The sequence below is a fragment of the Canis lupus genome, chromosome 1 (assembly GCF_048164855.1).
Source record: "Canis lupus baileyi chromosome 1, mCanLup2.hap1, whole genome shotgun sequence".
Taxonomy (NCBI): domain Eukaryota; kingdom Metazoa; phylum Chordata; class Mammalia; order Carnivora; family Canidae; genus Canis; species Canis lupus.
The window spans coordinates 110,188,264-110,209,982 of record NC_132838.1 but is presented as its reverse complement, the minus strand read 5'-3'; the positions used below and the strand labels follow the sequence as shown (position 1 = coordinate 110,209,982).

General features: G+C 52.5%; 2 protein-coding genes across 2 annotated transcripts; both read right to left on the bottom strand.

The window, feature by feature from the left end:
- Positions 1 to 320: 320 nt before the first annotated feature.
- On the bottom strand, positions 321 to 9,300 carry MYPOP (Myb related transcription factor, partner of profilin). Its single transcript, XM_072774193.1, has 3 exons — positions 9,234 to 9,300; positions 7,930 to 8,958; positions 321 to 3,089 (listed from the first exon to the last, which is right to left on the bottom strand). Exons 2-3 carry the CDS (start codon positions 8,627 to 8,629, stop codon positions 2,368 to 2,370), a joined length of 1,422 nt encoding a protein of 473 aa, XP_072630294.1. The 5' UTR covers positions 8,630 to 8,958; positions 9,234 to 9,300; the 3' UTR covers positions 321 to 2,367.
- Positions 9,301 to 19,360: 10,060 nt separating this feature from the next.
- NANOS2 (nanos C2HC-type zinc finger 2) lies at positions 19,361 to 20,437 on the bottom strand. Its single transcript, XM_072811724.1, has one exon. It carries the CDS (start codon positions 20,372 to 20,374, stop codon positions 19,958 to 19,960), a length of 417 nt encoding a protein of 138 aa, XP_072667825.1. The 5' UTR covers positions 20,375 to 20,437; the 3' UTR covers positions 19,361 to 19,957.
- Between the last annotated feature and the right edge of the window lie 1,282 nt (positions 20,438 to 21,719).

Below are 21,719 nucleotides of genomic sequence, written 5' to 3'. Positions count from 1 at the left end.
ACAATTTCACTTACCACCTGGATTATTTTCTGGAAATTGACTCCCCTGAGGTGGGGTGTGTGTGTGTGTGTGTGTGTGTGTGTGTGTGTGTGTGTGTGTGTGTGTGTGTAAAGGCGTTAAAACGGATTACTTTTGCCTCATCCTAAGAAATACAAGCATACCTCGGAAATATTGTAGGCTCCTTCCAGACCACCACAATACAGCAAATCTAGCAACAAAGCAAATCAGATGAACTTCTCGGTTTTTCCAGCGCGTCTAAAAGTGAAGGTTACGCTATGCGCGTGCGCTAGTATGACGTCCAAAGAAACAACATATATACCTTAATTTTAAAATATTTTATTGCTAAAAGATGCTAACCGTCATCTGAGCTCTGAGTTTTAGTCACTGATCACAGAGCACCATACCAAATGTAGTAATAATGCCAAAGTTGGAAATATGGCAAGAATTACCAAATGTAACACAGACACAAGTGAGCGACTGTTGGAAAAATGGCACCAATTGACTTGCTTGACACAGGGTTGCCACAAACCTTCAACTAGTAAAAAATAAAAAAAGCAGTATCTGCAAAGTGCAATAAAGCAAAGCACAATAAAGCGAGGTATGTCTGTATTATGTGCACAAGTGTAGGTTTTTTTAGGTACTAGCTGCAGTTTTGGGGTACTAGCTACATTTTAATCAAGTTAACACACCATATAGAATCATTAAAAAGGCTATCCACATATCTCCTAGAATTGCCTTTAAGCCATTCTTCAGGAAACACCAGTGGGGGGATCAAGAGTTCTGGCCAGAGTCCAGCTTCAGGTGGCTGAATTGGGATTGGCCGCTGGCAAGGTTAGGGAAAGTCCCTAAACTTCTCAGGAAAAAAACAGAGACCCCTGGAGAGTCTGCTTTTCATTGGGCAGGTTCAAGTTTAAAGGAAAACCAGTAAAAATGTTTAGCATGGTGCCTGGCCCAGGAAAGGAGCACCATACATGGCAACCCTGCTTTTTGAGCTGCCCATTAACTCAAAGATGCAACCCTCTTCTGTGTTGGGCAATGCTGAGGACACAGCACTGAGCTAGGTACAGGCCTTGCTTGCCCTGACAAGGCTCATCCTGGTGATGGAGGCAGACAAATCAATTTAAGTTTACTCAAATGATTATTTAACTGGATTTTCCCTGCCTAACTGATGGGGTGGGTAGAGATTGCCAGGAAAGCCTTTTCTGAGGAGGTGAATATTGGAGTCGAGACCTGAAGAATGACAATGGAATGCAGCTGTAGCCTCCTACGTTTTTGTGCCCATTTTACAGATGAGGAAAAAGAAGGCCCACACAGTTGGCCAGGGTGGCACCAGGGGCTGGGCCAGGTAGGACCGGATCCAGGGTGGTGGTTATTAGCTACTTTGCTACTCTGCTTTGCAGCAGGTTTAGGAGTAAAAAAGAGAACCAGTTCTTGCCTTCCTGAATCTGGGGGGTGGGGATGGAGGAACTGGCTTTAAACGGATAAAGGCATGTGTTCAGTTAGGGACCACAGGATACTAGACAGTAATTGAGGCAGACCCATCCTAGCCTGGAGGAGGATATCCAGAAAGTTCTCCTGGAGGTGACACTTAGAGGTGTCAGAAGGATGAGTAAGTAGGAGTAAGATTTGAAAACAGGACTCGATGGCTTTCAGGAAAGGCCAGCTTCCAACTTCAAGGGGAGGATGCCACGTGTTCATGGAGGGGTGGGGCAGGCGTCAGTGCTGAAACCCCAGGCCTGTCTCGGAGCCCAAAGTAATTGTATTAAAAATAAGTTTATTCATATCTTGTCACCACGGGGGAGAAACGAGGGGGATGGGCCCTGGAGGTCAGACACAGCAATGGGAGGCAGAGGGCCCCACCTATACCTCCCATGAGAACTCCACCCCCCCTCCCTAGGGTATAGACTGCTATATCCTTTGCCATCCATATTCTGATGTGTCTCGAGACTCCCACCCCCTCCAAAGTCTGGATCGGGGAAGCGAGGAGGCCACTACGGGTCAATTCTCTTCAAGTCAAGACCAGGAGTTGTTAGGGAAGGGGGTTATGTGCAGACCCGAGAGGTTCCCTCCGAAACCCACAGAGGGCAATAATAAATAACGTAAAATTGATGGCTTAGAAGTTAGGGTTCAGGGAAGCAGCCAGGCAGACAGCGCTGTACTGGAGAAAGGGCCGGGGCACCCATCAACGAGGTCCCCTGAGAATCAGGCACTAACTAGTATAGGGAGTGGGGTGCTTGTGCCCCTGCAGCAGGGGAGCTGGGGTGCAGCTGAGATGGGGAAGGTGCATTGCCCTCCTCCACTGGGCTAAGCTGGGGGGAGGAGGTGCAGGCAGAGGAGCCCAGACAAGCTCAAACCCAACAGCAGATTTCACGGAGATTTCCATCGCCCCCGCCTCTTCCGTGTAGGAAAGCCTTTCCTCCTCTTGTGTGGGGGTGAGTCATGGGGAGGAAGCGGGGCTGGGGGTGGCCGGGGGGTCCCCTCCTCGCTCCTAGGGGCAATGATCACCCCCCTGGCTGCTACCACCGCTCCGTCCACCACAGCAGCTACCACAGATACGGGCTCAGGGGTGATCTCCACTTTGGGGGTAGGTGGGGGCAGGACGGGCCTGGGGGGTGGGGGTGGGGGTGGGGGTGGGGGCAGGGGTGGGGGCAGCCTGTCGACTGGGGTTCCGGGCAGAAGAGGCAGTAGGGCGCTGAGGGCCTCACTCAGCTTGGCCAGTCCCTGCTGAAGGGTGCCAGCCAGCTCCCGGATGGCGTTGGCAGTCTCCTGCTGAGCCCGCAGGAAGTCCAGAGAGGGGTCTGGGGCCGAGGGCGTGGGTGTTGGCAGTGGAGGAGGTGGTGGGCTGGGGGACGAGGGTGCCACATGCACCTGCTGAGGTGCCTGGGGTGGTGGTGGCAGCGGCGGCGGTGGTGGAGGGGCTGGGGGCGGTGGAGACAAGGCCAGGCGGGGCAACTGGACCGTCTGCAGGGCTGGAGGGGGCGGGGACTCACGCTCCTTCGGTGGGGGGCAGCCACCTTCCTGGGGACTGCAGGAGGGCCGGGCCCACTGCTCAGGGCTGCTGGAACCCCCCTTGCTGTGGGCTGGTGTATCTGTAGAGAGAGAGATGTAGGTAAGGTGACAGTGACCCCCCCACTGCCATCTTGATTTCCCCTTTTCACTTCCCACCCACCCAGGCCCCAGAGCCATCCTTTCAAAACCCAAGGCAAATCAAGCCTTGGAGGAGAACACAGGGGAGAGAGTCAATATATTTAAGGACCACCTGGTGGCCGATGCCAGCCTTAGTGGAGACAGGGTCCTGGAAGTCCCCTGCTGAGCCAGTCAGCACCAACATTCTAGAAGGCTCTGAACGCTCTAGACACTCCCCCCATCACACACCTCTCAGGCTGCATAAGCTGGGCTCTGTCCTATCAGGTGGTAGGAGTTCTATCTCAGCTGTGTCTGTACCAGTTCAACCCCAAGCCTGCTGCGCTTCTCCCTGACTCCTCTCCCCCGAGATTTCATTCATGCTCAGGAACTTGTACAGTCTGCAAACAGAGGCTCCCAGGTTTCCTGGCCCAGCCTGAAACCTCTCCTCCAGTTGTGTACACAGCATACCCCCTCCGTCATCTAGCCAGGCCTCAAATTCTCTGGCCCAGAGCCGAGCTCCTGGTCCTCCATCTCCCACCCCTCCCTCAGCCATCCCAATCTCCCCTGATGACAGCTCCTGTCTTTCCTGTCACTTGGGCCAAAATCTTTCACTCCTTTTCTCATCCAGGACACTGTTGTCCATGTGCAAATGTCACTGGCTCTGCCTTCAAACTATTTTAACATCCAACCTGTTTGTTCTGTCCACCTCCACGGCCCCTCCTAGTCCAGCCACCAGCATCTCCCACCTGGGACTACTGACGTCCCACCAAAATAACATGTCAGCTATGCTACCCACAGAGGACCACATAGCCTATGATCCATTTATATGAAATGTCCAAAACAGGCAAATCTACCAGAGACAGAAAGTAGATTAGTGGTCACCTTGGGCTGGGCAGAGCTGGGGATGACAGCTAAGAGAGGCAGGGTTTCTTTCTGGAGTGATGAAAATGTTCTAAAATTGATAGTGATGGTTGTACAACTCCATAAATATGTGAAAAGCTACTGCATTGTTCATGCTTTAAATGGGTGGTCTTTCTCTGCTCAAAAGTTCCCTGGGGTTCTCATCTCTGAGAGTAAAATCAAAGCCCTCGAGGCCCCCGAGACTCTGCACAATTTACCCCACTGTCTCCCTGACCTCATCTGCACCCTTCCCCTCTGTATCGCATTCACCAGGCTCCAGCCACCTTGGCCTGCTTGTCAACCCACAAACACAAGAGGCCTGCTCCTGCCTCAGGGCCTTTGCACTTGCTGTTCCTTGGCCTGGAAAACTCTTTCCCCAGATACCTGCCTGGCTCCCTCCCTCAGCTCCTCTGCTCCAATGTGGCCTCCTTGGGAGGACCTTCCATGACCTTCTGTCTACAGTAGCTCCCGTCTCTGTCCTTTTCTCTCTCCTAACCCTACCTGATTTCTTTTATACCACTTAGCTCCACCTGGCATGGGGTCGCTCTGTGTTTGTTGTCTGTCTCCTTCTCCTGATGTCAGCTCCATCAGGCAGGGCTTTGTTTTGTTCACCGCTGTTTACCCAGCGCCTAGAATAATGTCCAGCACAAAATTTTTTATTTAATGAAAAAGGAACTGTGGCTTCCAGGGAGTCAGCACTGACTGGGGCACTGGGCCCCAGGTCCTTGCTGCAACCCGCCCACAGGCCCCCAGAACCCACGGGGGATCAGTCCAGCCCCTCCTTAAGGCTGTAAGGCCTCAGCTCTTACCCCTTTCTTGTCCCTCTTCCTTGGCTTAGAGCCAGCATACATGCAGTTCCCTCCACCAGGAGCAGCCCCATTGCATGGCCTCTTGGCCAGCTCAGATACTCCTTCCTCAGGGAAGCCTGTCTCCTGCTCCAAGGCCAAATCTGATCTCCCAGCTCTCCTGTCACAGACACAGCCAGCCACCTCTAGACTTAAATGCTGGGCCCAGCCTCCCTGGGCCAGCCAGGTGGGGGAGGCAGGGGAGGTGGGGAGAGAGGTGATAACCAGAGCTAACACTTGTTGGACAGTTTCCTGGCTCAGCCCCAGGCAAACCAGCTAAGCTTTCCTCCTATAGTATTTTGGTGCTTCTTCTTAGCTATTCTCTGGGGGTAGGTGCTGTCATTATTAACCCATTTTACAGATGAGGAGACCTGAAGCCCCAAGAGATGTCACAGTGCTAGTGAATGGGAGAGGAGGGATTTGAACCCATGCTCTTAGCCACTCCTTGGACCAGGCTGTGGGCCCAAGGGCAGTGAGCCTCCCTCATAAGGGGTGTAGGGACTGCAGCGACTCTGCAATACTGCTCTTCTAGCCTACTCAACAATAGAAAGTGGCCCAGCCTTTGTGCTCATGGGGGGTCACAGAAGGGTCATGACAAGATTTAAAAGGATTTATTTGCAAACTTTGGGCCTCAATTTCCCCACCTGTAAATAGGTATGTAGTGAGCAAAGGACCAAGTGACTCAATAACCAGAACATCTCCCTGAGGGCCATCATAGGGATTATATGAATCACCCCAGGCACAGGGTTTAGGCCTCTGCCTGGCAAACCCTGTGCCTGGCACACAGTAAATCTTCAATGCTGTTATTGTTGTTGTTGTTGTTGTTGTTGTTTTTCAAATACTGGGTGAGAGGGAAATTATCCTTAGGTCTCCCTCTAGTGTCAACAGAGATGCCTCAGGCTGCCCCAGACACGGTTCCAGTCCTTCAATCACAGCAGTTCCTCTTTTATGAGTTTACACGGTGGGTAATCTCTGTGTGAGGTTCCAATCAAGGACACTTTAAGCATGTTCCTGCCTCAGGGCCTTTGCATGTGTGGTTTCCTCTAGCTGAAGCGCTGTTCTCCCAGATAGCTGCTTGGCTCAGTTTCTCTCTTCAGGTCTCTGCTCAGATTCCACCTTCTCAAAGATGCCCTCCCTGACTACCCTACATATAGCAGCCCCGACATTCATCACTCACTATTCTCTTCACATGCTTTATTTTTCTCCTTAGTTTTTTTTAATCAAAGATTTTATTTATTTATTCATGAAACACACACACACACACAGGCAGAGACACAGGCAGAGGGAGAAGCAGGCTCCCTGCGGGGAGCCCGATTCAAGACTCGATCCCAGGACCCCGAGTTCATGACATGAGCTGAAGGCAGATGCTCAATCACTGAGCCACCCAGGTACCCCTTTTCTTTTTAGTTCTAATCATCTCCTGGTATATGATCTGTTTGGGGGCTACTTGTTTGTGGTCTGTCTCCAATAACTGGAATGCCAGCTCCATAAGGAAAGGGAAATTGCCTTTTTCCGCACTGTATCCCCAGCATCTACCACTATGCCTGCCTGGCAACAGGTGCTCAATTTGTATTTGTTGAATGAATGAATGAATACAATAATTGTACAACTCTTGAAAAAAAAATTAAGGTTGCCATCTCCATTCTGGTTCAATGTGGCCATTTCACAGAAACGATGAGGTTTGACATTCATACTGATAACAAGGGTCCCAAGTGATTGTGTCTCTCTCTCCTGCCCAAAATGGCTTTCAGGCCTCCCAAACACCCTGAAGATAAAAAGTCTAAAGTGCTGACCTTCACTTACAAACTGCCGGTGATCTAATTCCGGCATATGCATTAACTCTCAGTCAGTATCAATCATTCCTGATATTTCCGGGCCGTCTAGCCTAGTGGTTAAGTGCATGCACTGTGAGTTGGACACAACTCGTATTTGAGTCCCAATTCTACTACTTACTTGCTGTGTGACCTTGGGTAAGTGAATGAACCTCTCTGAATCACATAGTCCTGAACTTGTTTGATCACTTCCATGACCTTCTCTTTCTCAAAACCCTTCGGTGACTTCTTACAGCACTTGGGATAAAACCCTCACCTCAGCCTAGAAGCTGCTGCATGGTCTGGCCTCTGCTGACTTTTCTGACCTCTTCTCAAAAACATTTCCTTTCTTCAATCTTTTTCACTTTCCCCTTCCCCTAAATTGGAAACTCTTCAATTCCTAAACTGGCTAAGCTTTCTTGTCTCAAAGCCACTGTACATGCTGTTCCTTCTCCCAGGAACACTCCTCAGCTCCTCATTCTTGCTCTGTGTCTCTGATGTCTCTTCCTCCAGGAAGCCTTCCTTCACCTCCCAGTCTGGGTCAGGTGCCCCTGCTGGACTCCCACAGCTCAGCCCCAGGAGGTCAGGGCTAGGGATGTCTCAGGCACCATTGGGTCCCCAGCACTGCCCAGCACAGGGCAGATGGTTGGGGAAATAGCTGTAGAAGAAAGAATAATCCAAAGTCAAGGCTAAGTGGAACTTTTTGTACTCTGTTCTCCACACTTCCCCTACTCATGGCATGACCTTGTGCAGGAGACACCAGCCGTACTAAGGAATTTTCACATATTAACTCATCTAATCTTCACAACAAGCTTTTGAAGTAGGGACTATTTTCTTTCATCCACATTTTACAGAGGCGGAAAGTGACCTGCAGTAACTTACCCAGAGTGACCCAGCTGAGTGGCAAAGTTGTGACTGAAGCCTGGACAGTCTGCCTCCATCGTCACTACCCTATGTTGCGTTTAATGAAATCTTGAATGTGCTGGGAATCCTGGGTGTGTGGACTCTGGAGCCAGACCTCTTAAGTCTGCGTTCCATTCATGACTCACAATCATGAGCTGTGGGACTTTGGGCATTTTCTGAGCTTCGGTTTCCCCATATTTAAAATGGGAATAATTACAGCACCCACCGCACAGGGTTGTAGTGAGGATGTGATGAGCCACGGAAAGGGCTGGGGAACAGTGCGGAGCACGCGGCTGACTTTGCGACTGTCTGCTCTGGGGAAGGTGATGCTGGAAGGAACTCACCTGCCCGTCGGTCGTCCCTGCGGTCCTCGGACAGCACGTAGCGTTGGGCGCCGGCACTCGGGGCGGGCGGCTGCGAGGAAGCGGCCCCGGAGGGCTGCTCGGCCCCTGCACCTGCTGCCGGCCCCGCCACGCCCGGCCCCAGGATGGCAAAAATGGTCTCCTCCTCCGCCGAGAAGGCGTCCTCGGCGGCAGGCCCCGCGCCCTGCGTGGAGTGCGGCACGCGGGCCAGCTTCTCCTTGGTGCGGCGCTTGAAGTCATTCCAGCGCTTCTGCACCTCCTGGCCGGTGCGCTTCCAGCTGGTGATGCCGTTGATCTTGGCCGCGATGCCGTCCCACACACGCCGCCGCTCCGCCACGCTCACCCGACGGCTCTGCGCGCCGTAGAGCTGCGGGTAGTGGGCGCGCACCTCGCGGATCAGGATCTGGTTCTCCTCGAACGAGAAGCGCGGCTTGCGCAGCCGGGTGGTCTCCTCCGCCTCGCCCGCCGCCGCCGAGGCCATGGCGCCCCCCGACGCCGCCGTCCGGCCGCCTGGCGCATGGGGGGGCGCCGGCGCTGCGGGCACAGGGCGCACGGCGCTGGCGGGGGCTCGGCGTCCGCGCGCCGCCCGCCCCACCCCGGCCGCCCCGACACCGCCTCCTGTGTCCCCGGGGCCAGGGGTTGCGGCGTTGAGTGGTTGGGGGCGACGAGCCACGCGGGACATTCGGAGTGCCTAATAATAGCTGACACCCGCCGAGCGCTCCTCCGGTGCTTCGCGCGGCGCAAAGTGCCACGCCGAGGAGTTGACGGAAATTGGGGGAGGGTCTGGAGGGGTGGAGGGAAAGGAGGCAAAGCGAAGGAGGAGAGAGTGTCTGCAGGAGTTAGAGGAGAATGGGGGGACAGGAGAATGAGAAATGGAGGGGCGATGAGGGTGTCTCGGGGGTCGAAGCAGCATGGGGGTGATGGGGGTCAGGAGATGCTGAAGGAGAGATGCAGCAAGAAGGGGGATCTGGAGCAGAGGAGCGCTTTGGGGGTTCCGGGGCAATAGGACGTCTGTAAGAACGGTATTGAGAAGGGGTCCTCAGAAGGGATGCCCAGGATTAACGGTGAACTGGGGGCTTCTAGGACAGTGGAGGCGCGGGGACTATAAAATACGAGGGATTAGGGTATGCGGGGATTGTGGGGGCTCTGGGGATTGCCAGGAATTAAGAGGAGCTCCGGGAGAAATGGGGTCCGGGAGTTAGAGGGGACAACGGAGGCGATGGGGGACTCCAGGAAGAGTGAGGGTCGTGGAGGATGGGGACCGAGTCGAGCCGCGGGTCACTCACCGGCGCCGCCGCAGCCCCCGCCTGCCCGTCGGTCAAGGCTCGGGCTTCTGCGGCCTCTTCCCTCCCCCCTCCTCTCTCTGCCCCCTCTGGGCCCCGCCCCCGGCCGCCCCAAGAGCCACGGCGCAGGCGCACCTAGCGCCAGTCAGCCCCCAACGCCCTTACCGCTTGAGTTTCACGCCCCTCCCACGGCGCAAGCGCAGAATTGCTTTCCAAGGGCCTCCTCGAGCCGGGCTTAGCTGCGCAGGCGCAACATTAGCGCGGCGTTAGGTTCCCTCACTTGAAGCCACAGCCGCGTACGCGCAAAACTGTCCACGCATGCGCGCCCTCGCTCCCCCTCGCTTTGGTACCAGGGGCTCCGTGTCTGCGCAGGCGTAGCAATCCTTGGAGGAGGTGGGAGAAGTGGAGAGCTCGTCGCTGAGAACGAGCGGCGTCCTCGCCTCTCTGACAGTCTTCCTACCTAACCCTCTTACTATACTTGGGTATCTTTCTCTAGGAGAAAGGGGAGGGAGACGGCGCTGGAGGGAAGCGCTCCGTTTCCATGACAACGGCGTGGGTGGCGTGGGGGCGTACGAAACCCCGATTGCCGCCCGCGGGTACTTGCCCCGGCGCGGGGCTGCTCTGGATCCGCCAACCAACTATTACCCGTTGGGGCGGGGCACCCTGGGGATATTCCACCCCGGGCGAGTGCAGTAACCAGGGCAACCCGTCAACCTTCCAGCATTGCCGGGAGGTGGGAGAGGGGAGCCCGTCCACACACTGACGTCATGGAGCGGGGAGGAAGGATTTAGAGGGAGAGTCTGCAGGGGAGGGTGATCCTGGCGCAGGTATGACTTAAAGCATGCTCGGAGGCAGCACTGAATCTAGAACACGGGTTGGGTGAGCTGGAGGAAAGGATGATGGAGTTAAGTCGGGCCGAGAAATGCATTTTGCATCTTGCAGGAGTCCTCAAGGTCATTCAACAAACGGCGCTTCATTCATCTAGTCAACAAACAGTTACTGAGCACCTATGTGGTTCCAAGTGCAGTGAACACGAGAGACAAACATCTGTGCCTTCATGGAGCTCACAGTCGGGAGTAACAGACAATAAGCAAATAAATAAGATACATAAGTGAGGAGGTGATTGATGAGTATTACGGAAAAAATGGAGGTAGGAAACAGAGTTGGGGAGTATGGTGCTTGTGGGCATGTCTGTAATTTGAAAATAAGGTGGCCAGGGGAGACCTCCCTGAGAAGGTGACATTTGAGTGAACAACGTGAGGGAGGTGAGGGACCCGGTGAAGCCAGAAGCAGGACTGTGTCTCCTGTGTTCCCGGAACGTTGAGGCCAGTGGGAAGGGCAGGGCAGGGAGGTAGATGGGACTGTGTCTCCTGTGTTCCAGGAACGTTGAGGAGGCCAATGGGGAGGGCAGGGCAGGGCAGGGAGGTAGATGGCATAGGGCTCATGGGTCCCTGTAAGGACACTGGCCTTTACAGGAGTTCGAGTCACAGGAGGACCCTTGAGTAGAGGAAGGACATGATCTATCTAACTGTTCTTGGTTTAATAGGATTCCTCTGGGGGAACTGAATTTAGGAAGCAAGAGTGGAAGCTGAGTTGAGGAGAGAGATGGTTCAGGAGAGAGGTGGTGATGGTTCCAGCTGGGGTGGTAGCTGTGGAGGTGAAGTGAAGTATAGTTGGGTATAGGAAGTGGGAGAAAGAAGGGAGTCCAGGATGACTCCAACATCTTTGACTTAAGCAACAGGAAGGTTGGAGCTACTAGAAGCAAAGATGGGCAGAGCTGCAAGAGGATCGAGAGTTCAGGTTTGCCCAAACTTGAGGTGCCCTTCACTCAACCAAGGACAATTGTCAGATCGGCAGTTGGATATTTGAGACTGGACTTAGAGGAAAGGTTCAGTCTTGAGATACAACTTTAGGAGATGTCAGTGATTAAATGACATATAAATCAGGGCACCTGGGTGGCTGAGTGATTGAGCATCTGCCTTTGGCTCAGGTGGTGATCTCAGGGTCCTGGGATCGAGTCCTGCATCAGGCTCCCTGCACGGAACCTGCTTTTCCCTCTGCCTGTGTCTCTGCCTCTCTCAGTGTGTCTCTCATGAATAAATAAATAAAATCTGAAAAGAGAGGGTTTTTTGATTGATTGATTGATTGATTGAAAGGGCTTATTGATTGATTAAGATTTGGAGAGAGCCAGCCTCAATGATCCTTTCTAGCCCAGCAAAGGGGTCTACTGGAAGGGGGCCTGGGATCTTAAGAGGTTTATGTAAGATAGGAATTGTAATACTATGTTGTAGGCCAATTTAGGATGATTCAGAAGAAGGGAGGTTGATGGTGCACATGAGGGAGGGGAGAGTGTTTGGATCAATGTCCTGGAATGGGCATGGTGAGTGGGACCGAGGGCAGGAGTGGAGGGTAGTCTAAGGGGCAAGGGCTGTTCAGCCACACAATATAGTGGGAGGGGAGAGGAGTTCCTTAGATTGTCTCAGGAGAGTAGGAAGAAGGGTCTGAGATGACAGGGAGGTCTTGAGGTTAGGGAAGAGACAGGAGAAAGTGTTGAAAGAATGAGTGAGTACCCAGGGAAACAGACAATAGACCCAGTCATTCAGGGTTACTGGTGTTGAAATTGAAGTGAGATCGGGTTTTCTCTGATCACATTTCTCTGAGTGCAGGTACACAGTGGGTAACAAGCTGACTTTCAGCGGGGCTGGGTTTATATGAGGTCCCACCATGTGTCTGATGAGGGATCAGAGTCCAGGGGTCCGGGACAGCCCCTGCTGAGCGTTATGGGCAACATTAAGGAGCTTGAATACAATCCTACAGGCCGTGGGTTCTGAGCAAGGAAAGATACGGTCTGATTCGTGCTTTAGAAAGATACCCCCCAACCCCACTCAGCTGTATAGAGAATAGGTGGGAAGGGGAAGATTATTGGCTAGACTCAAAGGAGAAATCTGGGACAGGGGCAGAAAGGGGATAGAAAGAGGGGAGGAGGGGACTAGGCAGGGATGGTGCAAAGGGTAGAAATGAACTGGAAGACATCTGAGAGGTAGTATGTACAGGGCATGTAACTATCGGTCTGGGGAGAGGAAGGGAGCCCTCTAGGTGACCGTCAGTACTCTGGTCTAGGAGTGATCCTGCCACAAGCCAAGGAAGGCCCAGGGCAGCTGAGGCTGCAGGAGACAAGGAAGAAAGCAAGGAGGCAAGAGAAGAGGCATAGAAGGATCCTCCCCCAGAGCCTTCAGAGGGAGCGCAACACCGCCAACACCTTGATTTTGGATTTCTAGCCTCCAGAATGGAGAAGAGTACCTTTGTGTGTGGGGGTTTTATAAAAAATATTTATTTATTCATGAGAGACACAGAGACAGAGGCAGAGACAGAGGCAGAGGGAGAGGCAGGCTCCCCAAGGGGAGCCCAGTGTGGGACTTGATCCCAGATTCCAGGATCACAACCTGAGCAGAAGGCAGGTGCCCAACCGCTGAGCCACCCAGGCATCCCTACCTTTGTGTTTTTAGTCACTGTTTTTTTTTTTTAGTCACTGGTTTGTGATACTTTGTTATGGCAACTCGGGGAAAATTAATATGCTGGGCATCAAAATGAGGCACCCAGGATGCTGGTGACACCAAAGAAGACTGGTTTGGGGGGCTGTGGAGCTCATGAGAAGGGCTGGAGGCAGGGAGCTGTGGGCAGAGGTGAGGCGTGGGGAACCCCGGGGTGTGTGTGTGTGTGTGTTTGTGTGTGTGTGTGTAGGAGGTCAGAGAGCAAGGCCCTGCGATGGGGCATAAATCAGGGAAGCCTTTCTAAGACATGTTTTCCAAACTGTGGGTCCTGAAAAAATGTTTAATGGGATGCAACAACTATTAAAGATACAAAATAGGGCAGCCCAGGTGGCTCAGAGGTTTAGCACTGCCTTCAGCCCAGGGTGTGGTCCTGGAGTCCCAGATTGAGTCCCATGTCGGGCTCCCTGCATGGAGCCTGCTTCTCCCTCTACCGGTGTCTCTGCCTCTCTCTCTGTGTGTCTCTGAAGAATAAATAAATAAAATCTAAAAAAAAAAAAAAAGAAACAAAATAAAGCAGAATAGGAAAAAATGAGACTGCGCGGTATGGAGATAAGATGCATCTCAGGATAGTGGAAATTGCTCAACTCCAGAGGCATCCTGTCAGGGTTCAAATTCTCCCTCTCCTTGTTATGTAACCTTGGACAGGTGACTTAACCTCTCTAGGCCTTACTTTTCCTCTCCAGAAAGTGGGGGTTAACCTCAGAATCCACCTCATTGGACTGTGATGGGTCACTAGGTATCAAGTATTTGAGCAGTTCCTAGTGTGTAATAATTGTCCTATTATTATTACTACGATTATTATTTTGTGAAACTTTTGCACCAGGTGTGTGTGTGTGTGTGTGTGTGTGTGTGCGCGTGTTGAATCAAGATGTGAAATGGACTTCTCACTATCGTTTGCAGTAAAAAGTGAAAGGAGCTGAATTTAAGAGAGGACGTTCTCAGCTCTCTTCCTTAAACCTGTCAACTAATTGGATCAGGCCCATCCCAATGATCCAGGATAATCTTTCTTAAAGTGAACTAAACATAGACTTTAATCACATCTACAAAACACCTTCATGGCAACACCAGGATTTAGTGTTTCAATAGCTGGGGACTGTAGCCTCGCCAAGTTGACACATGAAACTGACCATTGTAACCACAGACATAATAAATGAGCAGTAAAGCATGCTAGATGGTGGAAGGTGTTAGGAGGAAAGAGAAGTAGAACAAGGTAAGAAAGATCCAGAGTGTGGGCATGGGAAGGCCTCACAGAGAAGGTGACATGTAAGCAAAGAACTGCAGGAGGCAAGGAAGGTAGCCATGTGGCTCTCTGGGGCAAGGGCAATCCAAGGAGGGGAAAGGGTAAGTGCAAAGGCCCGGTGGCAGGAATATTCTTGGAGCATTGAAGGAAGAGGGAGGGAGGAAAGAGTGGGTAGAAGAAGAGGTCCTGGCCTCTCCCTGCCTCCAGCCCAGAGAGAGGCCAGGACTTGGGCTTTTACATAGTGAGACAGAGACCATGGAAGGACTGGGCTGAGGAGCAGCACAAGCAGACTTGTTTTTAATGGGATCACTTATGTTGGGATTTGACATGTACTCTGGAGGGTCAAGAGCAGAAGCAGGGACACGAGGGACAAGGAAACTTATCAGTCATGGTGGGGATCAGGTAGGTAGTAGTGGGCTGGGGGCAGGTGGTCAGATTCTGGGTGAATTCCGAGCCAATAGGATTTCTGTTTTGAACATGATGAGACATCTGGGTGGGTATTGCATTGGCAGGGGTGCATGATGAGAGTGGAGTCTGGGAGAAAGGTTTGCATTTGTCAGAATGACTGACAGAGGAGAGGGAAGGGAGGGTGGGACGGGAGAGGGCAGAAGGAAGAAAGAAAGGAGAAGAGAAAGAAGGCGGGAGGAGACCAAAAGGACAAATGAAAGACACATAAAGCAATAGGAAGGGAAACCCAAAAAGTGATCTCTTGGCATGCTCAATGCAGATTAAAGTTAATACTTTAGTTAACAGAGCTACCTTTTCCTGTCCTTTGTATAAAATCCTCCACAATGGCCCCAATTCTGGTCAACTGTGGAAATCAGCTTTAACTTCTAGTTCCAGCTCACCAGGACACGTGGACCTCCCACGGGGCCCAAATTCAATTTCCGAGACCCAGACACTGGCAGGCACCATGCATACGGTGGGAACCTGAGTTTCAGGGATTCAACCTCAGGCTTGCGCTACTTCAGGGCACAGTGAGAACACTGTGGGGGTTCTAGATCCATCTTTAGTGGATCTGATTCTCCTTCCCCAGCGGAAGTGGGTATAGAACCTCCCCTCCTAAGCCCACAGTGGTTCTGGAAGGAGGAGGTCACTTCTAAGCACTTGCTTCTCTGCATGAAGTGCAGCCTCTGTCTCCTCTCTTCTGTTCTAGAAGGCACAGAGTGGGTGCATGAAGCCCCAGAGCAGAAGATTCTGGTTGCCCTCCCAGACCACCCTGCCCCTTGTGTGCTTGCCCTGAGTCTGGGAGGCTGCCTTGTGTGCTGACCGTCTGCCCAGCTGCCTTGTCTCTGTGTTCATGGGAGATGGAGGAGATGCTAGAGGATGCCAGCCCTCCTGCATCCTGGCTCAACGTACCCACACCTGCAGAGCTCCATGTGCCTCTCACTTCTGCCCGTGGCTCCCCGCCTCCAGCCTTCTCATGAGCTGATTGATTGATTGATTACGATTTTATTTATTTATTCATGAAAGACACACACACACACAGAGGCAAAGACACAGGCAGAGGGAGAAGCAGGCTCCATGCAGGGAGCCCGATGCAGGACTCAATTCTGGGACTCCAAGATCACACCCTGAGCCCAAGGCAGGCGCTAAACCGCTGAGCCACCCAGGGATCCCTCTCTCTCTCTCTCTTTCTTTCAGATTTTATTTATTTTTCATGAGAGACAGAGAAAGAGAGAGGCAGAGACATAGGCAGAGGGAGAAGCAGGCTCCCTGCAGGGAGCCCGATGCAGGACTTGATCCCAGGACCCCAGGATCACAACCTGAGCCAAAGGCAGATGCTCAACCACTGAGCAACCCAGGTGCCCCTGTGTATTAGTTTTTAGGGATGCCTCAGTTTCCAAGGGCAGTCATAACAATACCACATAGTGTGTGGCTTAAAACAACGCAAATGTACTCCCCCAGTTCTGGAAGCTAGAAATCCTGAAACCAAGCTGTTGGCATTCCTGCATTCCCTCTGAAGGCTCTAGGGGAGGATCTCTCTTGCGTCTTGCAGCCTCTTGCAGCTCTGTGGCCTTCTTTGGCTTGTGGCAGGATCACTCCAATCTCTGCCTCTGTCTTCCTCTGTGTACCTCTTTCCTCTTATTTTTTTTTTAAAGATTTTATTTATTTGAGAGAGAGTGAGAGAGCATGCAGGAGCAGGGGGAGTGGCAGAGGCAGGTGGGGATCAAGGGGAGAGTCAGAGGAAGAGGAAGAAGCAGACTCCCTGCTGATCAGGGAACCCTGCACGGGACTTGATCCCACTACCCTGGGATCATGACCTGAGCCGAAGACAGATGTCAAACCGACTGAGCCACCCAGGCCCCTACTTTCCTCTTATAAGGACACCAGTCAAGTTGGATTAAGGGCACCTCATACTCTAGTATGACCTCATCTAAAAGGATTACATCTCCAATGACCCCATGTCCAAAGAAGGTCCCATTCTGAGGTACTGGGGGTTAGGACTTCAAAATATCTTTTTGGGGGGATGAAATTCAACCTATAACACCCCCTGAGCACCTGATACTCACCATGTCCTAACTGACCCCTTACCCCCAGCCAAGATTTGCACCAGACCCCTGCATGTCATCCAGACAACTCCCTTCACCCTGGGCATCTAAGGAAGGCAGCCAGGATATTGTGACTCGTTGAAAGTCTGGGCTCAGTGGGGAGTTGGGTCTAAATCTGGTGTGGAGGTCACGAGAAAGCTGCAGGTAAGGAGCCATTGGCAGAGGAGCACGGAGCTCTGCAGGTGTGAGGTGCTGGAGGTGATAGAGGTCAGGGTCCATTGTTCCCTTGGCTTCTTTATGTTCTTCCCTTTTGTCATCTACCGTGCCACTCAATTATCTGTTGAACAAATGACTTAAGTCATTAAAAAAACAAAACCTGCAAGCTTGACAACCACTAATTGCTTATCTCCAGCTCTCTCCTCTGAGCCCCATCCCAGGTGTCCAGAAGCTTCCAGGATGCTTCAACCTTGTGAGGCGCTCATGGATGTCTCCAAGAGCCTCCCATCCTCCACACTCCAGATGCACCCTCGTATCTTTCTCCCTCAGTTCTCGGGGTCTGACATGCACCCCTCCACTCATTGTAATGCCCCCAAATACTGCATGTACCACCACTTGTCGCTTTCTGTACCTGCTGCCCACACTTTGTCAGACGGGGTCCCTTTATTAAACTATGAAGCTCTCCATCGGTCCATTTGAAAGGCCATCATCTTCCTGCTCCATGCAGCTCCCTCTTCTTCTGGGGCTCAACCTGCTGCCCAGGGAACACCATGGCTCCGGGGTTGGGGCATCTTCTTGTTATGTATCATTTGGTTTAACTTGGAGGAGGGGTCTCTACTGTGGACAGAGCTGTGTTTCTGGAAAAGAACCTGGGAGCAGAGATCCTTAACTGGGGTCTTTGGTTCTCTATGTGACTAGCATATATAGGGAGGGGTCTATGGTGCCACGCACAGTCTGAGGATGCACAATGAAGGTCAAGTTCTCACCAGGGTCTGCAAGATCCTCAACTCTCTGCCCACCTCATGTACCTCTCTGATCTTAACTCTTACCATACAGCTGGCCTCCTGCCACTGCAGGGCCTTTGAATTTGTTGTCCCCTCTGCCAGGAATTCCCTTCCTCCAGATATTCTCTGCTTTCCTCATTTCGTTTGGGTTTTGCTCAAATGTCACCTCCACGGAAAGGCCTTCCCTGACTGCCCTGTGGAAAATAGTTTCTTCTTTCTCCCTGCATCCCTTCACCCTACCTTGTTTTCCTGCAGAGCACTTATCATCCACCATTTTATTATGTGTTTGTTGATTGATGGTCAGTGCACCTCCTACCCCACTAGAAAGTCAGCTCCATGAGGCCAGAAGTGTCATCTGCTTTGTTCACTGATATACCCATCCATGCCTAGAAAGGTGCCTGGCACAAAATAGGCGCCTAGTAAATATGTGTGGACCAGTGGGGTACAAGGTGCCCTGATGTTAGGGGTGCCTGGGTGGCTCAGCGGTTGAGCATCTGCCTTTGGCTCAGGGTGTGATCCTGCGGTCTTGGGATCGAGTTCCACATCAAGCTCCCTGCATGGAGCCTGCTTCTCCCTCTGCCTGTGTCTCTGACTCTCTCTGTGTGTCTCTCATGAATAAATAAATAAATCTTAAAAAAAAAAAAGAAACCCTGATGTTATAAGCAACATTTTGTGCATATGGGCATTTCCAAGGGGCTAGGGACCATATTTTTCACCACCTCTCCAAAGAGCGTCTGGGAGTAGAATTTAAGAACTACCATAAAGTTGGTCCTGGAAGACCTGTGGTCTAGCAGGGTGGGAGGGGGGAACCCCAAGAAGGACATGGAGAAGGAATCTGGGGTTAGGTGTCTGCCTTTGGCTCAGGTCGTGATCCCAGTGCCCTGGGATCAAGTCCTGCATCGGGCTCCCTGCAGGGAGCCTGCTTCTCCCTCTGCCTGTGTCTCTGCCTCTCATGAATAAATAAATAAATAATTTAAAAATATTTTATGTATTAATTCATGAGAGACATAGAGAGAGAGAGAGAGAGGCAGAGACACAAACAGAGAGAGAAGCAGGCTCCATGCAGGGAGCCTGATGTGGGAGCCGATCCCGGGACTCCAGGATCACACACTGAGCTGAAGGCAGGCGCTTGACTGCTGAGCCACCCAGGGATCCCAATAAATAAAAGCTTTAAAAAAAAAAAAATGGAATCTGGGGTTAAGGTGGAGGCTGAGACGTGGAGACATGAAGAGGGGCATGTTAAAGGACCCCAAGACCCCTTCCCTTTTTCCATGCCTTGGGGCAGACGTGGTTTCCTTCCCTCAGCCTCCAGGTGAGAAGACAGAACCAGAGTGACTTCAGAGACAACCAGAAACGTTCTTTATTCACTAGTGCTGAACACCCAGGGCCCAGCCCTGAGCCAAAAACGGAGCAACTTAAAAATCTGACCGGGGCTCTTTCTTTTCCTTGCCCCTAAAATAAAATCTAGGCAGTTGCCTTTCCCATCTGGGCACTAAAACCCCTTTCTTGTCGGAGCTTCATTGATTAAATGTTGGAGGACGAAAAAAAAAATGAAAAAGAAAACTGGGAGAAAGAAAAAAGACTTTTAGCAAACTACCTTGAAAGGTGGGTGGGAGGCAGTGGAGAGCTGCCCGCCCTCCGGCTGTGGGAAACACCCATTGGTGATTTGCGGTTGGGGGTGTTGGGGGCGGGAGTGCAGTGAAACAGAATGAACAACAAGGTCTACCAGGGGGAGTTGAAGGATGTCAGCAGCGCACCCCAAGCTCTCCACTCCCAGATAAGCCTTCCAAGACAAGGTCCCCCCCTTCGCCCCCCCCCTTCCCTGCCTCCTGCCGCATGCCTCCTCCTGTCCCCAGCTCCCGGTGGATGGGCTGCCCGGGCTGGGAAGGAACAATCCAGGGAAGTCCACGGTGAAACCATGAGTTCACATGTGGTGGCTGAAGCAGGTGGACAAAGCTGGTCTCAAGTCAGAATCACATCTTGATGTTCTTGGGCTAGAGTGTCCAAGCCAGTCTCGTTCACTCTCTCCAAGTTCTTAGGCTGGGCCTGGGAGAGCACGCTGGGTCCTCTAGGTCCAATAATCCAAGAAGTCCACCAGGAATGGGATCATGGGGCTGCTGGTGACACTGGCCCCCAGAAAGACTAAAGATCCACAAACGGTGGTCCAGAAGGAGCCACCAGGCCTTGCAGTCCAGAGGGCAGCAGTCCTGCCTCACCAAGAATCCACAGACACCCCCAGGACAGAGCTCCAGGCCTGAGAGGCCCCGGGGGGCAGAGCTGGCGGGGCTCCCCAGCAGCCTGTTGTTTCAGGATCCCGCAGGGATGTAGCTCTGGGAGCCAGAAGTTCCAAAGGGCTGGGTGAGTCAGGGGGAGGGTCCAGAGACTAGGCAGGGACCAAACCAGGAGGGTTGGGGGTAGAAGGGGGGTAGGCACCTCCTGATCCTCAGCGCTTGACCTTGCGGCCAGCTGAATTGCGGCCACTGCGGCGGTACAGAGACTGCTGGCCGCCGTTGAGCGGACAGTACTTGAGCGTGTGAGCCTGGCCGCCGGTGGCCCCGCACAAGGGACACACATAATGCCGCAGGATGGGGCACACCACCACACCCTCTGGGGTCTTCAGCTGGTGTGAGGAGTAGACGTGGCGCGATTCCCCATTGTGCTTGCAGAAATTGCACAGGGTGGCCAGGCTTCGGCTGGCCCCCGGCCCTCCCACACCCTGATCCTGCCCCAGCTGGGGCCCAGGTCTCGGCTCCCCATTCCCTTGGGCCTCTGGCCTTTGCCCCCCACTCTGGATCAGTGCCAACACCACCTTGCTCAGGTTAAAGTAGTCCTTCCACATGTCGAAGGCTGGCAGCTGCATGGCTCCCAGGCGGAGGTGGTGGGTGGCTAGAGGAAGGCCAGGGCTCTGGGGCCAGTGGGCAGGAGCAGCAGGTGCTTTTCTGGAGCAGAGAGGAACTGCACCCCCTTTTATACTCCCCCAAAGACCCTTCTAAACAAAGGTGGAGCTTAAGATTTAAAGGGCCCACTCCCTGCCCAGGATCCCCATCTGACTGTAATCCCCCATGGAGATCGGAAGGAGGCCCTTCCCCTTGTCTCTGGTCCTTGCTCTGCTTCCAGGCTACCCTGTGACTTCTGGAAAGACCCTTCCTTTCCCTGGGCCTCAATTTCCCTATCCATTCCATAAAGTTCCATGTGTGCAAATGCCCCCTCGCTCCCCATCCTCATTTACCCCAAGGCTGGGGGCTGCCCTATACCCCAGAACCATTCCTAATAATAAGGTTTTATTCATTTATTCATCACACACACACACAGAGAGAGAGAGAGAGAGAGAGAGGCAGAGCAGTAGGCAGGGGAAGAAGCATGCTCCCTGTAGAGAGCCCTATGCGTAACTCGATCCCAGGACCCCGGGATCACACCCTGAGCAGAAGGCAGTCCCTCAACCACTGAGCCACCCAGGCGCCCTACATTCCGGATAATAATGACAGGTCCTTACCAGGAGCCCTACTGTGCTGCACCTGTGTGATCTGATCTCACTCTCACAACATCTATGCGGGAAACACAGTTAAGAGCCCCACAGGATAGACTGAGTTACCTGAAGCTCAGAGAGGGAAACTCGCTGGCCTGGAGTCACAGAGCATGCAAGCCACGGAGCTGGGACTCTGACCCAGGTCCTGAACTGGGAGCCCTCTATTCGACAGATACTTTTTGAGCGCACACTTCGGTGTTCAATGTTTTATACGTGAGATCTATGAACATGACTTGAGCCTCATAACCACTCAGGGAGGTGGGCATAATCACTCACATTTTATAGAGAAGAATATGAGGTTCAGAGAGGTTAAAGAATGTACTTAAGTTCACTCAGGAGGGAGATGGCACAGTTGGAATTTGCACTCATTTTCACTCTAGAAATGCTGGGAATTGATCTTAGAGGTAGCAGAGGCCCATGGCATGGCACAGTCTCACTTAGAGTGCTCCACCATGGCTCTGTGCATTGTCCCAAATCCTATCTGAGGTTGGCAGCTAAGAAAAGCCTTGCCTCTTGCCCACATCACCTCCAGGAATTCTTCTTCCACTAACCTCTGTCTCCCTGACATTTGTCTAGTGCAGAGTCATCGAGGCTCCTTAGGTCGGATGCTGGTCAGCAGTGACGACACTAATCTGGTGCCTATTTCCAGTCCATTGCGGGGGTTGGGGGCTGAGGAACA